The following is a 25,172-nucleotide window of genomic DNA, read 5'->3' on the forward strand; positions in this document are numbered from 1 at the left end:
AATGATGCTTCTGTTAAACAGATTTGCAAGGCTACAACTTGGTCCTCTCTTCACACTTTTTCAAAATTTTACAAACTTGATACCTTTGCCTCGGCTGAGGCTGTTTTTGGGAGAAAGGTTCTTCAAGCAGTGGTGCCTTCCATTTAGGTTCCCTATCTTGTCCCTCCCGTTTCATCCGTGTACTATAGCTTTGGTATTGTATCCCACAAGTAAGGATGAAATCCGTGGACTCATCGTGTTTTTAAAAAGTAAAGAAAATGTATGCTTACCTGATAAATTTGTTTTTTTTTTTGACACGATGAGTCCACGGCCCACCCTGTCTTATGAGACAGGTTTTTATTTTTTGGTTCAACTTCAGTCACCTCTGCACCTTGGCTTTTCCTTTCTCTTCCTAACTTCGGTCAAATGACTGGAGTGGGAGGGAAAGGAGGAGCTATATATATACAGCTCTGCTGTGGTGCTCTTTGCCTCCTCCTGCTGACCAGGAGGCGTAATCCCACAAGTAAGGATGAAATTGTGTCTAAAAAGAAACATTTAAAAAATTTATCAGGTAAGCATAAATTTTCTTATTTCTCCCTGAGACTTCCGGTTGCTGAAGCTTTGCTTGGCCTTTCTCCTGACCCAGTCTTGGGTGGTTTTGGAGTCTTGGATCTCAGGGCTGGTCGGGGTGTTCCACGGTAGTGGGAACTTGGGCTATGTCATTGGTCTATCTACCTAACCTGGTCATGGAGTATTTTTTACTCTTTGCCACAGAATAGCCCATGTCATCTGGTGGTTAGCTGTGTGGCTTGCACCTCAAGGGTTGTTGGTTCATACCCAGCTGCTGGTGCTGGATGTCCAATTTCTGGTGCACCTTAGGGTTGCATTCCCCTGGTCAGCTTCCCAGTGTTCCTGTGGATTCCCTGCTCTGCAGGCAATGGGTCGGCTGTACCTCTGCTTGGCAAGCTACTTGTAGGGGGGGGGGGTCCTTTTCTAGGACATCTGTGTTGGTGATTTCGGGCCTTGAGGACAGTTGTTGCCCTTCCGGCATCATCCCTTTCCTTTAGGGGATATTCTCCTCCCTATGGAGATAGAGTCCTTGCTTGGGGCTTCTCCTGTATGGGAGGTGGAAAGGTGGGATTGGTTCCCCTTGGGGTCTTGGGCCTTTATTTTGATATATCCTTAGGTCTATGGCCTTGTTGTCTGTTTTCAGAGTCGGGTTGTACTTGTACTCTGTGGGGATAGCTGTGCTTTCATTGCGCTCGTTGCTGTACCTATTTTGGGATTCTTTTGTTCCCCTGTCTTGGATCCCTGAGGCTGGGTTGGTCCAGCTGGGTGTTGGTCTGCAGGTCAGGATGGCCGAGCGGTCTAAGGAGCTGCGTTCAGGTCTCAGTCTCCTCAGCTGCGTTCAGGTCGCAGTCTCCTCAGGATGTGTGAGCCTTGTTGAGTCTATCTTGTTAGCTCAGTCTGCTAGGGTATAGATTTTCCTTTCAACTTGCTCCATTGATTTCAGAAGAGGGTTTACTCTTCCTTCGGGTTCTGATGGTATACTCCTCTTCTCGGGGGGCCTAGATTGAGGTTTTGTGCTCCCCTTTTTAGGGACCTGTGTGTAGATCCGGCAAATTGGGCTGCCTGGAGCGTGCCCTCTGTCTGGGGGTTGCTTTTGCTGTCTGTTTCTTGCTTGACTGCTTCTTCCTCGCAAGTACCCTCTGTGTCGTCCTGTTATGGACTCAACTTGGGGTTTTTCTCCTGGGTGTATTACACACTTTTCATGGTGAATGCTTTGGTATTCTATGGTCAGAGACTGGGAGGACTTTGCCTCTTCAGTTGCATTCTGTGCTTGCAGGATATTGGAGAGATGTCTTATCTGTCTCTGTGAACGGTCTTATCCCGGGTTTTGCTTGGTATAGCGTGGCCTCCTTCCCCTGTTTGAGTCCCTTTGGGTCTCTGTGAGCTGGGCTCACTCTTGGAGGTGTTCTTTTTTTGTATTAGGGGACCTTTCGGTTTCCTTGGTTCTCCTTTGCCTTGTCCCATTGGGGGTTTAGGCTGGTGTCTCCTTCATTTGTGGGGGTTGAGCGGTGGGGGACCGTTTGTTGGGTGACTGTGTCTCCTGGAGGACTGTTGGCTCAGTCGAGTCCGTTTTTGGTCTCTAGTTTGGCTTCTGGACTGACTGCGAGTCGGTGTCTTTGGGGCTTTTCCTCTTAAAATTTTCTCAGCTTCGGATGAAGCAGGGTTTTTTATTGGGTAGAGGTTCAGGCCTGGTGCCCTCAGTATGGGCCGCCTATTGTACCCTCCTGTCTTTGCATTCAGTGTCCTCTATAGCTTGGGTATTGTTTTCCCAAAAGTAATGAATGCAGCTGTGGACTCTTTTTCCATTTAAGAAGAAAAAAGGAAATTTATGCTTACCTGATAAATTGATTTCTTCTACGATACGACGAGTCCACGGATTTCATCCTTACTTGTGGGATATTATCCTCCTGCTAACAGGAAGTGGCAAAGAGCACCACAGCTCAGCTGTATATATAGCTCCTCCCTTCCCCTCCACCTCCAGTCATTCGACCGAAGGTTATAGGAAGAGAAAGGAAAAACTAAAAGGTGCAGAGGTGACTGAAGTTGTAAACAAAAAATAATCTGTCTTAAATTGACAGGGAGGGCCGTGGACTCATTGTATCGTAGAAGAAATCAATTTATCAGGTAAGCATAAATTTCCTTTTCTTCTACAAGATACTACGAGTCCAGGAATTTCATCCTTACTTGTGGGATACAATACCACAGCAACAGGACACGGATGAAAGGGAGGGACAAGACAGAGACCTAAACGGAAGGCACCACTGCTTGAAGAACTTTCCTCCCAAAAACAGCCTCAGAAGAAGCAAAAGTATAAAATTTGTAAAATTTTGAAAAAGTGTGTAGGGACGACCAAGTCGCAGCCTTACAAATCTTTTCAACAGAAGCATCGTTTTTAAAGGTCCATGTGGAAGCCACAGCCCTAGTAGAATGAGCCGTTATTCTTTCAGGAGGCTGCTGTCCAGCAGTCTCATATGCCAGGCGGATGATACTCCTCAGCCAAAAAGAAAGAGAGGTAGCCGTAGCTTTCTGACCCCTACGCTTTCCAGAATAAACAATGAATAATGAAGATGATTGACGGAAATCCTTAGTTTCCTGTAAGTAAAACTTTAAGGCACAGACCACGTCCAGGTTATGTAACAGACACTCCTTAGAAGAAGGATTAGGACACAAGGAAGGAAGAACAGTTTCCTGATTAATATTCTTATTGGAAACAACCTTGGGAAGAAAACCAGGTTTAGTACGAAAAACAACCTTATCAGAATGAAATATGAGATAAGGGGAATCACACTGTAACGCTGAAAGCTCAGAAACTCTTCGAGCAGAAGAAATAGCAACTAAAAACAGAACTTTCCAAGATAATAATTTAATATCTATGGAATGCATAGGTTCAAACGGAACCGCTTGAACTCGAAGAATTAAATTCAAACTCCAGGGAGGAGTAATAGGTCTAAATACAGGCTTAATTCTGGTTAGAGCCTGACAAAAAGACTGAACATCTGTCACATCTGCCAAACATTTGTGAAACAAAATTGACAACGCAGAAATTTGTCCCTTTAAGGAACTTGCTAATAACCCTTTCTCCAATCCTTCTTGGAGAAAAGACAGAATCCTAGGAATCCTAACTACTCCATGAGTAACCCTTGGATTCACACCAATAAAGATATTTACGCCATATCTTATGATATATTTTTCTAGTGACAGGCTTTCTGGCCTGTATTAAAGTACTAATAACCGAATCAGAGAATCCTCGCTTCGATAAAATCAAGTGTTCAATCTCAACGCAGTCAGCTCCAGAGAAATTAGATTTGGATGTTGGAAAGGATCTTGAATGAGAAGGTCCTGTCTCAAAGGAAGTTTCCACGGTGGCAGAGAGGACATGTCCACTAGATCCGCATACCAAGTCCTGTGTGGCCACGCAGGCGCTATTAGGATCACTGAAGCTCTCTCCTGTTTGATTCGAGCAATCACGCGTGGAAGGAGATTAAACGGTGGAAACACATAAGTCTAGGCTGAACAACCAAGGCACTGCCAAGGCATCTATCAGTTCGGCCTGAGGATCCCTCGACCTGGATCCGTATCTTGGAAGCTTGGCATTCTGTCAAGATGCCATCAGATCCAATTCCGGTCTGCCCCATCAGAGAATCAATGAGTCAAATACCTCCGGGTGAAGTTCCCACTCCCCCGGATGAAAAGTCTGTCGACTTAGAAAATCCGCTTCCCAGTTCTCTACTCCTGGGATGTAGATTGCTGACAGATGACAAGAGTGGGCCTCTGCCCAACGTATTATCTTGGATACCTCTATCATCGCTAAGGAACTCCTTGTTCCCCCTTGATGATTGATATAAGCCACAGTCGTGATGTTGTCCGACTGGAATCTGATGAATTTGGACGAAGCCAACTGAGGCCACGCCTGAAGCGCATTGAATATTGCCCTCCATTCCAGAATATTGATTGGAAGTAGAGACTCCACCTGAGTCCAAACACCCTGAGCCTTCAGGGAATTCCAGACTGCACCCCAGATTAGAAGGCTGGCGTCCGTTGTCACTATCACCCACGTGGGTCTGCGGAAACAAGTCCCCTGGGACAGATGATCCAGCGACAACCACCAAAGAAGAGAGTCTCTGGTCTCTTGATCCAGATTTATCTGAGGAGATAAATTCGCATAGTCCCCATTCCACTGTCCGAGCATGCACAGCTGCAGTGGTCTGAGATGAGAGCTAGCAAACGGAATGATGTCCATTGCCGCTACCCTTAATCCAATTACTTCCATACACTGAGCCACTGATGGCCGAGGAATGGACTGAAGTGCTCGTCAAGTATTTAGAATCTTTGATTTTCTGACCTCCGTCAGAAATATTTTCATGGCTACCAAGTCTATCAGAGTTCCCAAGAAAGGAACCCTTGTCTGTGGAACAAGTGAACTTTTCTCTATGCTCACCTTCCAACCGTGAGTTCTCAGGAAAGACAACACTGTGTCCGTGTGAGACTTTGTCAGTTGATATGTTGACGCCTTGATCAGAATATCGTCCAGATAAGGCGCCACTGCTATGCCTCGCGGTCTGAGAACCGCCAAAAGAGACCCTAGAACCTTTGTGAAGATTCTGGGTGCTTTGGCCAACCCGAAGGGAAGAGCCACGAACTGATAATGTTTGTCCAGGAAGGCAAACCTTAGAAACTGATGATGATCCTTGTGGATAGGAATATGAAGATAAGTATCCTTCAAGTCCACGGTAGTCATATATTGACCCTCCTGGATCATTGGTAAATTTGTTCGTATAGTCTCCATCTTGAATGATGGGACTCTGAGAAACTTGTTTAGACACTTGAGGTTTAAGATGGGTCTCAAAGTTCCCTCTTTTTTTTGGGAACCACAAATAGATTTGAGTAGAACCCCTGTCCCTGTTCCGATTTTGGAACGGGACAAATTACTCCCATGGTAAAAACGCCTCTTATCTGGTCTGCAGATAATCTTGAAAGATGAAATCTCCCCCTTGGGAGAAAGTCCTTGAATTTCAAATGATAACCGTGGGTCACTATTTCTAGTGTCCAGGGGTCCTGAACATCTCTTGCCCAAGCCTGGGCAAAGAAAAAGAGTCTGCCCCCTACTTGATCTGGTCCCGGATCGGGGGCCGCCCCTTCTTGCTGTCTTAGTAGCAGCAGTGGGCTTTTTGGATTATTTACCTTTATTCCAGTTCTGGTTGGGTCTCCAGACTGACTTAGATTGGGTAAAATTCCCTTCCTGCTTTGAGGAAGAAGAAGAAGCGGGGGGTCCTCCTTTAAAGTTCCGAAAGGAACGAAAATTATTCTGTTTACCCCTCATTTTAACCGATTTATCCTGAGGTTAGGGCATGGCCTTAACCTCCTGTAATATCAGAAATGATTTCCTTCAATTCTGGCCCGAAAAGTGTCTTACCTTTAAAGGGAATAGCTAAAAGCTTATGTTTTGATGACACATCAGCAGACGAAGATTTGAGCCACAACGCTCTACGCGCTAGAATAGCAAATCCTGCATTTTTCACCGCTAATTTAGCAATTTGAAAAGCGGCATCAGTAATAAAAGAATTAGCTAGCTTGAGAGCCTTAATTCTATCCAAAATGTCATCTAACGGGGTCTCAACCAAAAAGCTGCTGCAGTAGTTAATGGAACAATGCAAGCTCTAGGTTGTAAAAGAAATCCCTGATTAATAAATAATTTCTTTAGAAGACCCTCTAGTTTTTTTATCCATAGGGTCTTTGAAAGCACAACTGTCCTCAATGGGTATAGTTGTACGCTTAGCCAGGGTAGATATAGCTCCCTCCACCTTAGGGACAGTCTGCTAAGAGTCCCGAATGGTGTCTGATATGGGATACATTTTCTTAAAATTAGGAGGAGGAGAGAACGGTATACCCGGTCTGTCCCATTCCTTTTTTATAATTTCCGAAATTCTTTTAGGAACTGGAAAAACATCAGTTTAAGTAGGAACTTCTAGATATTTATCCATCTTACACAATTTCTCTGGTGGTATTACAATAGGGTCAAAATCATCCAGAGTTGCTAAAACCTCCCGAAGTAACAGGCGGAGGTGTTCAAGCTTAAATTTAAAGGACATAGCGTCCGAATCTGTCTGAGGTAATACATTCCCTGAGTCTGAAATTACTCCCTCAGACAGCAATTCCCTGACCCCCAACTCAGAACACTGTGAGGGTATATCGGAAATAGCTAATAAAGCATCAGAGGATTCAGTATTCACATTAATACTTGACCTACTGCGTTTACCCTGCAACACTGGTAATTTAGACAATACCTCTGTAAGGGTAGTTGACATAGCTGCAGCCATCTCCTGCAGAGTAAAGGAATTAGACGCACTAGAAGTACTTGGCGTCGCTTGTGTGGGCGGTAAAGGTTGTGACACTTGGGGAGAATTGGATGGCATATCCTGATTCTCTTCAGACTGAGAATCATCCTTAGGCACACTTACTTTATTTAAAATATGATTTTTACATTTTAAAGCCCTTTCAGTACAAGAGGTACACAATGTAAGAGGGGGTTCCACAATAGCTTCTAAACGCATAGAACAATGAGATTCCTCAATGTCAGACATGTTGAACAGACTAGTAATAACCACAGAAGTCGTTTAAACACTTTATTTATTGCTTAAACTTTTTTAAAAGAGTGTACTGCGCCTTTAAGAGAATAAAAAGTGAACAATTTTTCCAAAACTGACTAAATAACGTTAAATTGTCTCAAAATTTAACTAAAACTCATTGGTTTATCCAAAAATGACTGCACCCCAGTAGTAAGGGGAGAAATAAGGCTCTAAAGTAACTTAGATCAGCAAAACGTCAGTTCACACCAAAAATACCCCCTGCACCTCGCCACAGCTCTGCTGTGGCGCCTACCTGCCCCCAAGGTACTTCAAAATGACTTGCCAACACTCCGGACCAGAGATACACTGTCCAAGAGCAACCGGAGTTACTGCTTGCTGCAGCCTAATCAGAAGGAAGTGCGCATCTGAGCGCGCAAAAATAAGCCCCGCCCCTTAAGGCCAATGCCGGAGTAGGCCCAAACACAACTGCTTGGAGAAGCGGTTTTACACCAAGCCAAGTGAATAAACATGAACACCCCAAAACAAATCCCATTAAGTCATACTGGTTATAAACAATAAAAACTTTATAAACGTTTTTCTTTGTGCTCATATAATGCCCTTATTGTCAACTAGCAAGAAATAAAAAACAGGGAACTCCAGTAACACCCCTCTGTATAACAGGTCTACTGCTTACCCCATTCCCATACAGGGAAATAAATGCCAGCCAGTTCTGATACACCAAGTCTCCTCAGAAAGTCTTGTGGGAACCAGCATGGATCTTAGTTACAACTGCTAAGATCATCAACCTCAGGGTAGAAATCTTCTTCCATAACCCCCTGAGGAAAATAGTACTCACCGGTGCCATTTAAAATAAAAAACTTCTTGATTGAAGAAAATAAAACTAACACCTCACTTTACTTCTTCCTAGTATAACACAGGCAAAGAGAATGACTGGAGGTGGAGGGGAAGGGGAGGGGCTATATATACAGCTCTGCTGTGGTGCTCTTTGCCACTTCCTGTTAGCAGGAGGTTAAGGATGAAATCCGTGGACTCGTCGTATCTTGTAGAAGAAACATAAATTATGCTTACCTGATAATTTCTTTTCTTTTGATGGAAAGAGTCCACAGCTCCCTACCCGTAATTTTATGTGGGGCGTCATTATTCTTCTGTCACCTTTCACCCTGATATTTCTTCTACTGTTCCTTGTTCCTCGGCAGAATGACTGGGGGATGAGGGGAGTGGGAGGAGTATTTAAGCCTTTGGCTGGGGTGTCTTTGCCTCCTCCTGGTGGCCAGGTTCTTATTTCCCAAAAGTAATGAATGCAGCTGTGGACTTTTTCCATCAGAATAAAAGGAAATTATCAGGTAAGCATAATTTATGTTTTCTTTCCAATGTCATAGAGTCCCCAATTCCATTCATTGCTGTTGGGAAATTTACTGCTTGGCCACCAGGAGGCGGCAAAGCCACTCCAGCCAGAGCTTAAGTATCCTCCCACTACCCATACTCCCCAGTCATTCTTTGCCTCTGTAACTAGGAGGAGGTGAAGACAGTGCTCTGAATAATATTTTGTCCTTTAATGGGTAGTTTTCCTGCAAGACAGGACTGGGGTTAATGCTGTGTCCATGTAAACCTTTGAGTATTGGTAGCTGTTAGTTAATGGAGGTCACAGGGACCTTCTCTGTCTTTCTTCCAGCAATCTGTGCTACCCCCCTCCCCCCGGCAACCAGTGTTAGTTTACCCTGCTTTCCTCTTCATCTCAGGTCCCTGTCAGAAGTCTGCATGAAGCTTTCAGACCTGGAAGTGCTGTGTCTGATCCACAGCAGAGGCTCCTAACGCGAGTGTCTTTTACTTATAACAGGACACTGCAGTTGAATTTCCTGTATTTTCCTGAGCCTGGGGACTTTATAATTATCCCTTAATTTAAGGGGTTTTTATTATTGGGCAGTACTATTTCTAAGGCACTAGAGCTAATAGATCCGTTCTTAGGATCATATTCAGCAAGGGATGAGGCTGTCAGGGCACTTTATCTTACAGATACACCAGGGGTTAACATATAATATAACATATAAAAGAGAGGCATTCTTAGGCTGTGTAAAGTATCTCTCAGACTGTCTGCTTTACCTATCCTGCCATGTCTGTGGTTTTAATTGACTTCAATATAGACTTTTTGGATTTTATTATTATTTCTTGGGCTTTTGTGCAGTGCCTGCTTCCTGTCACTCGTGTATAAAGTATCTCTCTTCCCTGGGAGTGATCATCCCGGTCCATCCTGCAGAACAGGGCTTGGGGTTTTATTCAAACCTTTTGGTCATTCCCAAGAGGGAACTTTCTGTCCTATTCTGGATCTAAAATGTCTCAACAAATTGCTCAAGTTTCTATCTTTCAAAATGGTGACTATCAGATCCATTCTTCCGTTGGTCCAGGAGGGTCAGTTCATGACCAATATAGACCTGAAGGACGCATATCTTCATGTTCCTATTCACAAGGAACACTTGATTTCTGCAGTTTGCCTTTCTAGACAAACTCTTCTAATTTGTAGCCCTCCCTTTTGGTCTGGCTACAGCTCCCAGAATCTTTACAAAGGTGCTAGGGGCTCTTTTAGCGGTAGCCAGGACGCAGGGAATCGCTGAAGCTCTGTACCTGGACGATTTCTTGGTTCAAGCTCCATCTTTTAAGTTGGCAAGATCTCAAACAGACTCTCTGTCTCATTTTAGCACTCACGGGTGGAAGATAAATCTGGACAAGAGTTCCCTGGTTCACAATACAAGGGTTTTTGGGGACAAACATAGACTTGGTGTCCATGAAGATCTTTCTAACGGATCTAAGACAATCCAAACTTCCCTCTGCCTGTCTCTCCCTTCAATCCTCTGCATGTCCTTCAGTGTCACAGTGCATGGAAGTAATTAGTCTCATGGTAGCCACCATGTACATTATTGCTTTTGCTCGCTTCCATCTGAGACCTCTTCATTTATGTATGCTGAGGCAATGGAACAGCAATCATTCGGTTCTATCTCAACGGATTGTCCTAGACAACTATACGAGAGAATCTCTCTCTTGGTGGCTCTGTCATGATCATCTGGCCCAAGGCATGTGCTTTTTGAGACCATTGTGGGAGATTTTGACTATGGATGCCAACCTCTCAAACTGGGGAGCAGTTTGTGGTCCCTTAGGAGCTCAGGGATCTTGGTTGCCAAAGGAATCCATCCTTCCCATAAACATTCTGGAGATGAGAGCAACCTTCAATGCTCTGGTAGCATGGCCTCAACTGCGTTCTGTCCTGTCCTGTTTATCAGATTTCAATCGGACAACTCTGTGGAGATTGCCAATGAGGACGGACCTTCTTCTTCAAGGTCCGTTCCTTCATCAAAATCTAGATTCGCTGAGGCTGACTGTGTGCAGATTGAACGCTTAGTCCTGTCTAAAAGTGTTTTTTTCAGATAGGCTCATTGACCCTGTGATCCAGGCACGTAAGCCTGTGACTTGTCGGATGTATCATAAGGTCAAGCGCACCTATCTCTCCTGGTGCGGGTCTCGAAGCTTCCCTTGGTACAAGGTGAGAGTTCCTTGAATTCTGTTTCTCAAAGAAGGTTTGTCAGCTAGTTCTATAAAGGGACCGATCTCTGACCTTTCGGTTTTGTTAACAAGTAGTAAGCTAATCTTCCGCACGTTCAGTCCTTTGTTCAGGCCGTGGTCAGAATCAGGCCCATGTTTAAATCTGTGGCTCCGCTTGGAGCCTCAATCTGGTTCTTAGTGTTCTTCAAAAGGCTCCATTTGAGCCTATGCATTATGTTGATATTAAACTTTTATCTTTGAATGTTTTGTTTTTGTTGGCTATTTCATCTGCTCGTAGAGTTTCAGAATTATCTGCCTTACAGTGTGATCCCCCTTATCTTATTTTTCATGCGGATAAGGCGGTTCTCCGTATAAAATTGGGTTTTCTTCCCAAGGTAGTCCCTGACCGCACTATCAATCAGGAGATTGTAGTTCCTTCTTGTCTGGAGAGCAGCCTCCTGAGAGGATTACGGCTCACTCTACCCATGCTGTGTCATCATCTTGGGCTTTTAAGAATGAAGCATCTATGGAACAAATTTGTAAGGCAGTTACAAACAGTAGAGGCCTCTTTTGGGCCATAATGAATCCATCTAAGCTGGGGGTTGAAAATAAAGATAGGCCACTTATGGACCTATATTTTACACTCGCCCTCCTATGCCACAAGGACCTCGGGTGGGTCCAAGAATAAAATAGAAAAACACAAGGGGTACGGGAGGGCACACGGATATAGAAATTCAACATTCACTGTGATGGGGTTCAGCGAGTAAGTCACTGAACAGGGCAGAGACTACCAAATAAACAGAGGATAGTAAAGGGGAAGGAAATGCGAAATAATATGGGTGGGTAGCTGCGCCTTTCTATTTTTATGTTAAACACTGGTCTGTACAGATATTATTACTAGACGTGTTGAAGCCCAGGAATCTGTAAGTATGCTATAGTCGCTCTAGGGCAGTTAATGTCAAAATTACCAAACAAAAGAGCTTACCCAGAACCAGCAGATCATCAGTCGTGTAAATGCAAAAATCTATCTAAAACTGGTATCTGGGCATCCATGTTACTCTTAACACTTTAAGCAGATCTGAACTTCACTAATACGGGTTTGGCAAACCTGCAGGACATTATATATAGTTTCATATCACCTGATCTTTCAGGCGAATTAACATGCAAGCATAAATGTTTATATTCTACTATGGTATGCACATTAGTATACAGAGATAAGCTGTCCAACGTGTAACAATTGAAGACCCATGAGCCAACCCTTCAACCTAAGAAAGCTTTAGGGTACATTAATAAGGAAATTAAAGTGATTGAGTAGGGTATCAGGAATGTGAAGCATAGATAATTCTTTAGATCTAATACATAAATAAAATAGATCATCAGACAGCACAGTCTTCATTAATTTGGCGGCAAGATGAGGGGCATTGCGCTGTGTGTCCAACTATACAAAACTGTAAAAAATAATAGAAGAGCCTCGATAATAAAGCTGCTGCGCAACAGTGAGTATAGTCCACAATATTGTGTATCACATACCCCAACATAGAACTCACAGACCTAACCTACTCCGGTTCTTGCTAAGACTTCAGCATACATATCGGTTAAGCAGACCTTTGTGAATGGGGCTCTTATGTATTTCCGTGCGATTAACAGTCCAGCATGGGTTGACCGGTATGGCAAATCCAGCAGCCCTTTAGCCACAGGGATACATGGTCCCCGAAATCTTCTTTTTCTTGTAGACATCTGAGACTTCTTTTGTGCAAGACTCTTTGTGGACCCCTGATATTCCGGTTGCTGTACTGATCTTTTTATAGCTACGGTGCCATTTACCCTGCGTGCCAGAAAGGTCGCTTTAGTGTGTGCTCGCCTGCTGCGTGTCTCATTTTGAGTGAGCTGCCGTGCCGCTGTATTCACTCTGCCAGGTAAGGCATTAGCTGTAAAATGGGAGGTTGTATCTTCGGAACCACAGTTCTTATCTTGCGTTATCTCTGGATATCTATGGCTCTGAATGATTAACTCGATGCACTGCTCTAGCCTTCTGTAGTGATTCCGCAGTAGCTCTTCCAGTGTGTCCCACGTCAAATTATGGGCCATAGCCATTAGAGAAAGTTAGAAAGCGGTTCACGGCTAAGTGATGTCCGAGTGTGCGATATGAGCTTCCCTTGGTGCTCTGTATACAGCCCTTTAACCCAGGTGGCCAGGGGGGGGAGATGCCAAGTTCATGTGAGTAGGCCGCAGCCTTCCGAATGCAAAGATATAAAGACCTTTAATATAGCTAAATATATGCTCCTGTTGCTCACCTTGAGCTCATACTTCTATTAGAAGGAATCACTTCAGTAGTTAAAGTCCTCAAACGGCAAAAATCGGCAGATTATTGAGCTGTGCTGAGGAGCTGCAGATAATCCGTCCGTCCATGTTAGCTGCTTAGCCACGCCCCCTGCTTGCATACTTTTTCTAAATTTTACATGTTTTTGCCTCAGCTGTGCTTCGTTTGGGAGAAAGGTTCTTCAAGCAGTGGTGCCTTCCATTTAGCTCTGCATGTCTTTAGTTCTCCCTTCCTGTCCATTCTGTCTCCTTCTGGCTTGAGTATTGGTTTCCCAACAGTAATGAATGGAATCTTGGACTCTCCATGCCATTGGAAAGAAAACATTTTTTTATGTTTTCCTGATAAATTATTTTCTTTCCTGGCATGGAGAGTCTACGACCCGCCCTGATTTATTTTTAAGGAGGCATTTATTTTTCTAACGTTCAGGCACCTATATACATCTAGTGTTCTATTTTTTTTACTTATTGCTTCTGCTAAGTGACTGGGGGAGTATGGGTAGTGGGAGGATACTTAAGCTCTGGCTGGGGTGTCTTTGTCTCCTCCTGGTGGCAATACGGTGAATTCCCCATCAGTAATGAATGGAATTGTGGACTCTCCGTGCCAGGAAAGAAAGTAATTTATCAGATAAGCATAAATTTTGTGTTTTTTTTGTACTCTGCGTGTCAATGTGAGTACTCTTAGTATCTATCTCAGTGTGTCAGTGTGAGTACTCTTAGTATCTATCTCAGTGTGTCAGTGTGAGTACTCTTAGTATCTATCTCAGTGTGTCAGTGTGAGTACTCTTAGTATCTATCTCAGTGTGTGTACTCTTAGTATCTATCTCAATGTGAGTACTCTTAGTATCTATCTCAGTGTGAGTACTCTTAGTATCTATCTCAGTGTGTCAGTGTGAGTACTCTTAGTATCTATCTCAGTGTGTCAGTGTGAGTACTCTTAGTATCTATCTCAGTGTGAGTACTCTTAGTATCTATCTCAGTGTGTCAGTGTGAGTACTCTTAGTATCTATCTCAGTGTGTGTACTCTTAGTATCTATCTCAGTGTGAGTACTCTTAGTATCTATCTCAGTGTGTCAGTGTGAGTACTCTTAGTATCTATCTCAGTGTGTCAGTGTGAGTACTCTTAGTATCTATCTCAGTGTGAGTACTCTTAGTATCTATCTCAGTGTGTCAGTGTGAGTACTCTTAGTATCTATGTCAGTGTGAGTACTCTTAGTATCTATCTCAGTGTGAGTACTCTTAGTATCTATCTCAGTGTGTCAGTGTGAGTACTCTTAGTATCTCAGTGTGTCAGTGTGAGTACTCTTAGTATCTATCTCAGTGTGAGTACTCTTAGTATCTATCTCAGTGTGAGTACTCTTAGTATCTATCTCAGTGTGTCAGTGTGAGTACTCTTAGTATCTATGTCAGTGTGAGTACTCTTAGTATCTATCTCAGTGTGAGTACTCTTAGTATCTATCTCAGTGTGAGTACTCTTAGTATCTATCTCAGTGTGTCAGTGTGAGTACTCTTAGTATCTATGTCAGTGTGAGTACTCTTAGTATCTATCTCAGGGCGTCAGTGTGAGTACTCTTAGTATCTCAGTGTGTCAGTGTGAGTACTCTTAGTATCTATCTCAGTGTGTCAGTGTGAGTACTCTTAGTATCTATCTCAGTGTGAGTACTCTTAGTATCTATCTCAGTGTGAGTACTCTTAGTATCTATCTCAGTGTGTCAGTGTGAGTACTCTTAGTATCTATCTCAGTGTGTCAGTGTGAGTACTCTTAGTACCTATCTCAGTGTGAGTACTCTTAGTATCTATCTCAGTGTGTCAGTGTGAGTACTCTTAGTACCTATCTCAGTGTGAGTACTCTTAGTATCTATCTCAGCGTGTCACTGAGTACTCTTAGTATCTATCTCAGCGTGTCAGTGTGAGTACTCTCAGTATCTATCTCAGGGTGTCAGTGTGAGTACTCTCAGTATCTATCTCAGCGTGTCAGTGTGAGTACTTTCAGTATCTTTTTCAGTATCTTATATCTATGTAAATACTCTGACTACTCACTATTGCTTTGCGTCTACAGGGGATTTGATGTGGGTAATCACTTCTGTGAGTGGGCGTATAACTATCACCACCCTGAGTGGCCATTCTACAAGGAGTCGCTAAGCGATTACCCCACACGGGAGCAGCAGGTATCTAATATTTTTTTACAACATACCTCTTATGTCCCCCTCTCTCATACTGTACGCTCTCATACCCTCTGTCACTGTCTCATACTGTGCGCTCTCGTACCCTCTGTCACTGTCTCATACTGTGCGCTCTCCTACCTTCTGTCACTCTCATACTGTGCACTCTCCTACCCTCTGTCACTCTCTCTCATACTGTGCACTCTCCTACCCTCTGTCACTCTCTCTCATACTGTGCGCTCTCCTACCCTCTGTCACTCTCTCATACTGTGCGCTCTCCTACCCTCTGTCACTCTCTCTCATATTGTGCGCTCTCCTACCCTCTGTCACTCTCTCTCATACTGTGTGCTCTCTTACCCTCTGTCACTCTCTCTCATACTGTGTGCTCTCCTACCCTCTGTCACTCTCTCATACTGTGTGCTCTCCTACCCTCTGTCACTCTCTCATACTGTGCGCTCTCCTACCCTCTGTCACTCTCTCTCATACTGTGCGCTCTCCTACCCTCTGTCACTCTCTCTCATACTGTGCGCTCTCCTACCCTCTGTCACTCTCTCTCATACTGTGCACTCTCCTACCCTCTGTCACTCTCTCTCATACTGTGCGCTCTCCTACCCTCTGTCACTCTCTCTCATACTGTGCGCTCTCCTACCCTCTGTCACTCTTGCTCATACTGTGCGCTCTCCTACCCTCTGTCACTCTTGCTCATACTGTGCGCTCTCCTACCCTCTGTCACTCTCTCTCATACTGTGCGCTCTCCTACCCTCTGTCACTCTCTCTCATACTGTGCGCTCTCCTACCCTCTGTCACTCTCTCTCATACTGTGCGCTCTCCTACCCTCTGTCACTCTCTCTCATACTGTGCGCTCTCCTACCCTCTGTCACTCTCTCTCATACTGTGCGCTCTCCTACCCTCTGTCACTCTCTCTCATACTGTGCGCTCTCCTACCCTCTGTCACTCTTGCTCATACTGTGCGCTCTCCTACCCTCTGTCACTCTCTCTCATACTGTGCGCTCTCCTACCCTGTCACTCTCTCTCATACTGTGCGCTCTCCTACCCTCTGTCACTCTCTCTCATACGTTGCACTCTCCTACAAGTCAAGACAAGAATACTTTATTAGCATGACATTATTATTACATGTGTTGCCAAAGTAATATGTTACAATAAAACAAATCAATAACAATTTATAAAGTAGGAGTATAGTGGGTAAATATGATAGTTCATTTAATCTGATTGGGGGTTCTGGTCATGTGACAGTCTGCTACATATCTTGCTACTATCCTTGTAGCTTTGTTGTTTTCTCCTAAGAGTACCCATAGTCTTTCTTGTTCCGACATCTGTGGGAAGTCTGTTATTTCTTTCATTATTTTTGGGAAGTGTTTATCCCTTAAGGGTTTGTATCTTGTACAGTACAAGAGGAAGTGCGCTTCAGTCTCTATGTCCCCACTGTCACACTGTGCACATTGTCTGGCTGCCCTGGGTCTCCATTTTGTCTGATATCTGCCAGTCTCTATTTCTTTTACAAAGATATGACGAGTCCACGGATTTCATACTTACTTGTGGGATATTAACGTCCTGCTAACAGGAAGTGGCAAAGAGCACCACAGCAGAGCTGTATATATAGCCCCTCCCCTTCCCCTCCACCCCAGTCATTCTCTTTGCCTGTGTTATACTAGGAAGACATGGTAAAGTGAGGTGTTAGTTTTAGTTTCTTCAATCAAGAAGTTTTTTATTTTAAATGGTACCGGTGTGTACTATTTTCCTCAGGGGGATATGGAAGAAGATTTCTGCCCTGAGGTTGATGATCTTAGCAGTTGTAACTAAGATCCACGCTGGTTCCCACAAGACTTCTGAAGGTAACCATGAGACATCTTCAGTGTGGAGACCGGTTTCAGGCTACAAGCAGCATTAAGGTATGTGCAGCCTTTTTTTATGAGGAGACTTGGGGCGCGATCCAATATACGGCGCAGGTATCGGCACAAGCGTGGAAACCTGCGCCGCCCGTAGTTTCAGCTCGCAACTTGAGCTATCACATATACGGCGCCGTCAGATGCTAAAGTGCCGTAAGTCTGACAAACTAGCAATGTCCAGAAATCTGCGTAAGTACAAATTTCTGGAGTCGCCAGTGACTTACGGCACTTTAGAAACTGCCGCCGCATACAAAAACTGACTAAGTTATAAAATCACCCGTTACTGTCTAACACGCCTCCAAAACATAGCCCGACACGTATACCCTTCTATCCGCAATCTCCCCTCTCACTCTTAACAATAAATATTTCTTTCATGTAATTAGCAAGAGTCCATGAGCTAGTGACGTATGGGATATACATTCCTACCAGGAGGGGCAAAGTTTCCCAAACCTTAAAATGCCTATAAATACACCCCTCACCACACCCACAATTCAGTTTTACAAACTTTGCCTCCTATGGAGGTGGTGAAGTAAGTTTGTGCTAGATTCTACGTTGATATGCGCTCCGCAGCAGGTTGGAGCCCGGTTTTCCTCTCAGCGTGCAGTGAATGTCAGAGGGATGTGAGGAGAGTATTGCCTATTTGAATGCAATGATCTCCTTCTACGGGGTCTATTTCATAGGTTCTCTGTTATCGGTCGTAGAGATTCATCTCTTACCTCCCTTTTCAGATCGACGATATACTCTTATATATATACCATTACCTCTGCTGATTTTCGTTTCAGTACTGGTTTGGCTTTCTACAAACATGTAGATGAGTGTCCTGGGGTAAGTAAGTCTTATTTTCTGTGACACTCTAAGCTATGGTTGGGCACTTTTTTATAAAGTTCTAAATATTTGTATTCAAACATTTATTTGCCTTGACTCAGGATGTTCAACATTCCTTATTTTCAGACAGTCAGTTTCATATTTGGGATAATGCATTTGAATCAATCATTTTTTCTTACCTTAAAAAATTTGACTTTTTCCCTGTGGGCTGTTAGGCTCGCGGGGGCTGAAAATGCTTCATTTTATTGCGTCATTCTTGGCGCTGACTTTTTTGGCGCAAAATTTTTTTTCTATTTCCGGCGTCATATGTGTCGCTGGAAGTTGCGTCATTTTTTGACGTTCTTTTGCGCCAAATAATGTGGGCGTCAAATATAATAATTTTTTTCCTTCCCGTGTCCCAGTAAACCCAGCAAAGGCTCAAGCATTTCTGAAATGTGTTTCAGATCTAGAGTTGGCTGGAGTAATTATGCCAGTTCCAGTTCTGGAACAGGGGCTGGGGTTTTATTCTATCTCTTCATTGTACCAAAGAAGGTCAATTCCTTCAGACCAGTTCCGGATCTATCAATATTGAATCGTTATGTAAGGATACCAACATTCAAGATGGTAGCTGTAAGGACTATCCTGCCTTTTGTTCAGCAAGGGCATTATATGTCTACAATAGATTTTCAGGATGCATATCTGCATATTCCGATTCATCCAGATCACTTTTAGTTTCTGAGATTCTCTTTTTTAGACAAGCATTACCAGTTTTGTGGCTCTACCGTTTGGCTTAGCATCAGCTCCAAGAATTTTTACAAAGGTTCTCGGTGCCCTTCTGTCTGTATTCAGAGAACAGGGTATTGGTATTTCCTTATTTGGACGATATCTTGGTACTTGCTCAGTCTTCACATTTAACAGAATCTCATACGAATCGACTTGTGTTGTTTCTTCAAGATCATGGTTGGAGGATCAATTTACTAAAAAGTTCATTGATTCCTCAGACAAGGGTAACCTTTTTAGGTTTTCAGGTAGATTCAGTGTCTATGACTCTGTCTTTGTCAGACAAGAGAAGTCTAACATTGATATTAGCTTGTCAAAACCTTCAGTCACAATCATTCCCTTTGGTAGCCTTATGCATGGAAATTCTAGGTCTTATGACTGCTGCATCGGACGCGATCCCCTTTGCTCGTTTTCACATGCGACCTCTTCAGCTCTGTATGCTGAACCAATGGTGCAGGGATTACACAAAGATATCTCAATTAATATCTTTAAAACCGATTGTACGACACTCTGACGTGGTGGACAGATCACCATCGTTTAGTTCAGGGGGCTTCTTTTGTTCTTCCGACCTGGACTGTAATTTCAACAGATGCAAGTCTTACAGGTTGGGGAGCTGTGTGGGGGTCTCTGACAGCACAAGGGGTTTGGGAATCTCAGGAGGTGAGATTACCGATCAATATTTTTGAACTCCGTGCAATTTTCAGAGCTCTTCAGTCTTGGCCTCTTCTGAAGAGAGAATCGTTCATTTGTTTTCAGACAGACAATGTCACAACTGTGGCATACATCAATCATCAAGGAGGGACTCACAGTCCTCTGGCTATGAAAGAAGTATCTCGAATTCTGGTTTGGGCGGAATCCAGCTCCTGTCTAATCTCTGCGGTTCATATTCCAGGAATAGACAATTGGGAAGCGGATTATCTCAGTTGCCAAACGTTGCATCCGGGCGAATGGTCTCTTCACCCAGAGGTATTTCTTCAGATTGTTCAAATGTGGGAGCTTCCAGAAATAGATCTGATGGCGTCTCATCTAAACAAGAAACTTCCCAGGTATCTGTCCAGATCTTGGGATCCTCAGGCGGAAGCAGTGGATGCATTATCACTTCCTTGGAAGTATCATCCTGCCTATATCTTTCCGCCTCTAGTTCTTCTTCCAAGAGTAATCTCCAAGATTCTGAAGGGATGCTCGTTTGTTCTGCTGGTAGCTCCGGCATGGCCTCATAGGTTTTGGTATGCGGATCTTGTCCGGATGGCCTCTTGCCATCCGTGGACTCTTCCGCTAAGACCAGACTTTCTGTCGCAAGGTCCTTTTTTCCATCAGGATCTCAAATCCTTAAATTTAAAGGTCTGGAGATTGAACGCTTGATTCTTGGTCAAAGAGGTTTCTCTGACTCTGTGATTAATACTATGTTACAGGCTCGTAAATCTGTATCTAGAGAGATATATTATAGAGTCTGGAAGACTTATATTTCTTGGTGTCTTTCTCATCATTTTTCTTGTCATTCTTTTAGAATTCCGAGAATTTTACAATTTCTTTAGGATGGTTTAGATAAAGGTTTATCCGCAAGTTCTTTGAAAGGACAAATCTCTGCTCTTTCTGTTATTTTTCACAGAAAGATTGCTAATCTTCCTGATATTCATTGTTTTGTACAAGCTTTGGTTCGTATAAAACCTGTCATTAAGTCAATTTCTCCTCCTTGGAGTTTGAATTTGGTTCTGGGGGCTCTTCAAGCTCCTCTTTTTGAACCCATGCATTCATTGGACATTAAATTACTTTCTTGGAAAGTTTTGTTCCTTTTGGCGATCTCTTCTGCCAGAAGAGTCTCTGAATTATCTGCTCTTTCTTGCGAGTCTCCTTTTCTGATTTTTCATCAGGATAAGGCGGTGTTGCGAACTTCTTTTGAATTTTTACCTAAGGTTGTGAATTCCAACAACATTAGTAGAGAAATTGTGGTTCCCTCATTATGTCCTAATCCTAAGAATTCTAAGGAGAAATCGTTGCATTCTTTGGATGTTGTTAGAGCTTTGAAATATTATGTTGAAGCTACTAAGTCTTTCCGAAAGACTTTTAGTCTATTTGTTATCTTTTCCGGTTCTAGAAAAGGCCAGAAAGCTTCTGCCATTTCTTTGGCATCTTGGTTGAAATCTTTATTTCATCATGCCTATGTTGAGTCGGGTAAAACTCCGCCTCAAAGGATTACAGCTCATTCTACTAGGTCAGTTTCTACTTCCTGGGCGTTTAGGAATGAAGCTTCGGTTGATCAGATTTGCAAAGCAGCAACTTGGTCCTCTTTGCATACTTTTACTAAATTCTACCATTTTGATGTATTTTCTTCTTCTGAAGCAGTTTTTGGTAGAAAAGTACTTCAGGCAGCTGTTTCAGTTTGAATCTTCTGCTTATGTTTTCATTTAAACTTTATTTTGGGTGTGGATTATTTTCAGCAGGAATTGGCTGTCTTTATTTTATCCCTCCCTCTCTAGTGACTCTTGCGTGGAAAGATCCACATCTTGGGTAGTCATTATCCCATACGTCACTAGCTCATGGACTCTTGCTAATTACATGAAAGAAAACATAATTTATGTAAGAACTTACCTGATAAATTCATTTCTTTCATATTAGCAAGAGTCCATGAGGCCCGCCCTTTTTTGTGGTGGTTATGATTTTTTTGTATAAAGCACAATTATTCCAATTCCTTATTTTTTATGCTTTCACACTTTTTTCTTATCACCCCACTTCTTGGCTATTCGTTAAACTGATTTGTGGGTGTGGTGAGGGGTGTATTTATAGGCATTTTAAGGTTTGGGAAACTTTGCCCCTCCTGGTAGGAATGTATATCCCATACGTCACTAGCTCATGGACTCTTGCTAATATGAAAGAAATTAATTTATCAGGTAAGTTCTTACATAAATTATGTTATTAACCCCTAAACCGCCGCTCCCGGACCCCGCCGCCAGCTACATTAACTATATTACCCCCTAATATGATCCCCCTACACCGCCACCACCTATATTATATGTATTAACCCCTAATCTAATCCCCCTACACTGCCGCCACCTATTTTAACTATATTACCCCCTAATATGATCCCCCGACACCACTGCCACCTATATTATATGTATTAACCCCTAATCTAATCCCCCTACACCGCCGCCACCTATATTAAATGTATTAACCCCTAATCTAATCCCCCTACACCGCCGCCACCTATATTAAATATATTAACCCCTAATCTAATCCCCCTACACCGCCGCCACCTATATTAACTATATTAACCCTAATTATATTAGGGTTAATATAGTTATTATATTATATATATTATTAATATAGTTAATAATTAATATAGTTATTATATTATTAATATTCACTATATTAACCCTAACACCCCTAACTTATTTATTATTGCAATAAATCTAAATAATATTAATCTTATTAACTAAAATATTCCTATTTAAAAGTAAATACTTAACTATAAAATAAACCTTAAGATAGCTACAATATAATTAATAATTACATTGTAGCTATTTTAGGGTTTATATTTATTTTACAGGTAACTTGGTATTTATTTTAACTAGGTACAATAGATATTAAATAGTTAATAACTATTTAATAGCTACCTTGTTAAAATAATTACCAATTTACCTGTAAAATAAATCCTAACCTAAGTTAAAAATACACCTACACTATCAATAAATTAATTAAATAAACTAAAAATATCTAAACTAAAATATAATTAAATACACTAAACTAAATTACAAAAAATTAAAAAAAGATTACAAGAATTTTAAGATAATTACACCTAATCAAAGCCCCCCAAAATAAAAAAATGTCCCTACCCTAAACTAAATTACAAAAATTAATCAGCTCTTATCAGCCCTTAAAAGGGCCTTTTGTGGGCCATTGCCCCAAAGTAATCAGCTCTTTTACCTGTAAAAAAAAAGAACCACCCCCCCATTACAACCCACCACCCACACACCCCTACTCTAAAACCCACCCTACCCCCCCCCCTTAAAAAAAAAAAACTAAATCTAACCCCCAAGTGCTCCTTACCTGTCCTGAAGACCGGCGGAGAAGGTCCTGTTCCAGGCGGAGAAGTCTTCTTCCAGGAGGCAACCTCTTCTTCCAGGAACCAGCCAGCGCGGAGCGGAGGAGTTGAAGACCGATGACCGCGGAGCTGAAGACCGTCCTCCCTGGAACTGAAGACCGGCGATGCAGGAACTGAAGATCAGCAACGCTGGAACTGAAAACCGGAGCCATGGAGCGTGGAGGATCCTCTTAATACGATCGCCGCCGTACACTGAATCGGAATTCAAGGTACGTGTTTAAAAATGGCGTCCCTTGAATTCCTATTGGCTGATTTTAGCCTTCAAATTCAAATCAGCCAATCGGATGAAAGCTACTTTAATTCTATTGGCTGATATGATTAGCCAATAGAATAAGAGCTACTGTAATTATATTGGCTGATTAGAATAGCCAATAGAATTACAGTAGCTCTTATTCTATTGGCTAATCAAATCGGCCAATAGAATTAAAGTAGCACTCATCCGATTGGCTGATTTGAATTTGAAGGCTCAAATCAGCCATTAGGAATTCAAGGGGCGCCATTTTTAATCGCGTACCTTGAATTCCGATTCAGTGTACGGCGGCGATCGTATGAAGAGGATCCTCCACGCTCCATGGCTCCGGTCTTCAGTTCCAGCATTGCTGATCTTAAGTTCCTGCATCGCCGGTCTTCAGTTCCAGGGAGGACGGTCTTCAGCTCCGCGGTCATCGGTCTTCAACTCCTCCGCTCCGCGCTGGCTGGTTCCTGGAAGAAGAGGTTGCCTCCTGGAAGAAGACTTCTCCGCCTGGAACAGGACCTTCTCCGCCGGTCTTCAGGACAGGTAAGGAGCACTTGGGGGTTAGACTTAGGTTTTTTTTAAGGGGGGGTAGGGTGGGTTTTAGAGTAGGGGTGTGTGGGTGGTGGGTTGTAATGGGGGGGTGGTTGTTGTTGTTTTTTTACAGGTAAAAGAGCTGATTACTTTGGGACAATGCCCCACAAAAGGCCCTTTTAAGGGCTGGTAATAGAGCTGATTACTTTTTGTAATTTAGTTTAGGGTAGGGACATTTTTTTTATTTTGGGGGGCTTTGTTATTTTATTAGGGGGCTTAGATTAGGTGTAATTAGCTTAAAATTCTTGTAATCTTTTTTTTTTATTTTTTGTAATTTAGTTTAGTGTATTTAATTATATTTTAGTTTAGATAATTGTAGTTTATTTAATTAATTTATTGATAGTGTAGGTGTATTTGTAACTTAGGTTAGGATTTATTTTACAGGTAAATTGGTAATTATTTTAGCTAGGTAGTTATTAAATAGTTAATAACTATTTAATAGCTATTGTACCTAGTTAAAATAAATACCAAGTTACCTGTAAAATAAATATAAACCCTAAAATAGCTACAATGTAATTATTAATTATATTGTAGCTATCTTAAGGTTTATTTTATAGTTAAGTATTTACTTTTAAATAGGAATATTTTAGTTAATAAGATTAATATTATTTAGATTTATTGCAATAATAATTAAGTTAGGGGTGTTAGGGTTAGATAGGGTTAATATAGTTAATATATATATATATATATATATATATATATATATATATATATATAATATAATAACTACATTTAATAATATATATAATATAATAACTATATTAACTATATTAACCCTAATATAATTAGGGTTAATATAGGTGGCGGCGGTGTAGGGGGATTAGATTAGGGGTTAATATATTTAATATAGGTTGCGGCGGTGTAGGGGGATCAGATTAGGGGTTAATATATTTAATATAGGTAGTGGCGGTGTAGGGGGGTCAGATTACAGGTAAAAGAGCTGATTACTTTGTGACAATGCCCCGCTAAAGGCCCTTTTAAGGGCTGGTAATAGAGCTGGTTACTTTGGGGCAATGCCCCGCAAAAGGCCCTTTTCAGGGCTATTTGTAATTTAGTTTAGGGTAGGGACATTTTAGTATTTTAGGGAGTAATACATTTATTATAGGTGGCGGCGGTATAGGGGGATTAGATTAGGGGTTAATCATTTTAATATAGGTGCGGCGGTGTAGGGGGATTAGATTAGGGGGTAATATAGTTAAAATAGGTGGCGGCGGGGTAGGGGGCTCACATTAGGGGGTAATAATTTTAATATAGATGGCGGCGGTGTAGGGGGATTACATTAGGGGTTAATAATTTTAATTTAGGTGGCGGCGGTGTAGGGGGATCACATTAGGGGGTTAGACATTTAATGTAGGTGGCGGCAGGGTCCGGGAGCGGCTGTTTAGGGGTTAAACACTTTATTAGGGATTGCGGCGGGGGATCGCGGTTGACAGGTAGATAGACATTGCGCATGCGTTAGGTGTTAGGTTTTATTTTGCAGCCAGTTTAGGGAGCTACGGGGCTCTAATACTCAGCGTAAGGCTTACTACGCCTGCATTTTGTGGCGAGGTGAAAATGGAGTAAGAGTTCTCCATTTTCGCCACGTAAGTCCTTACGCTGTATATTGGATAC

At 42.4% G+C, this 25,172-nt stretch overlaps 1 protein-coding gene across 1 annotated transcript in view; it reads left to right on the plus strand.

Moving 5' to 3' along the window:
• The window catches only part of CHKB (choline kinase beta), a 191,245-nt gene extending 174,978 nt beyond the window's left edge, over nt 1-16,267 (plus strand). The window contains exons 8-9 of the mRNA XM_053716290.1: nt 15,043-15,560; nt 16,263-16,267. Coding sequence (XP_053572265.1) covers nt 15,043-15,560; nt 16,263-16,267 — 523 coding nt within the window. The remainder of the gene's footprint in view (nt 1-15,042; nt 15,561-16,262) is intronic.
• Nucleotides 16,268-25,172: the final 8,905 nt, after the last annotated feature.

Source organism: Bombina bombina, chromosome 6, assembly GCF_027579735.1.
Source record: "Bombina bombina isolate aBomBom1 chromosome 6, aBomBom1.pri, whole genome shotgun sequence".
Classification (NCBI taxonomy): domain Eukaryota; kingdom Metazoa; phylum Chordata; class Amphibia; order Anura; family Bombinatoridae; genus Bombina; species Bombina bombina.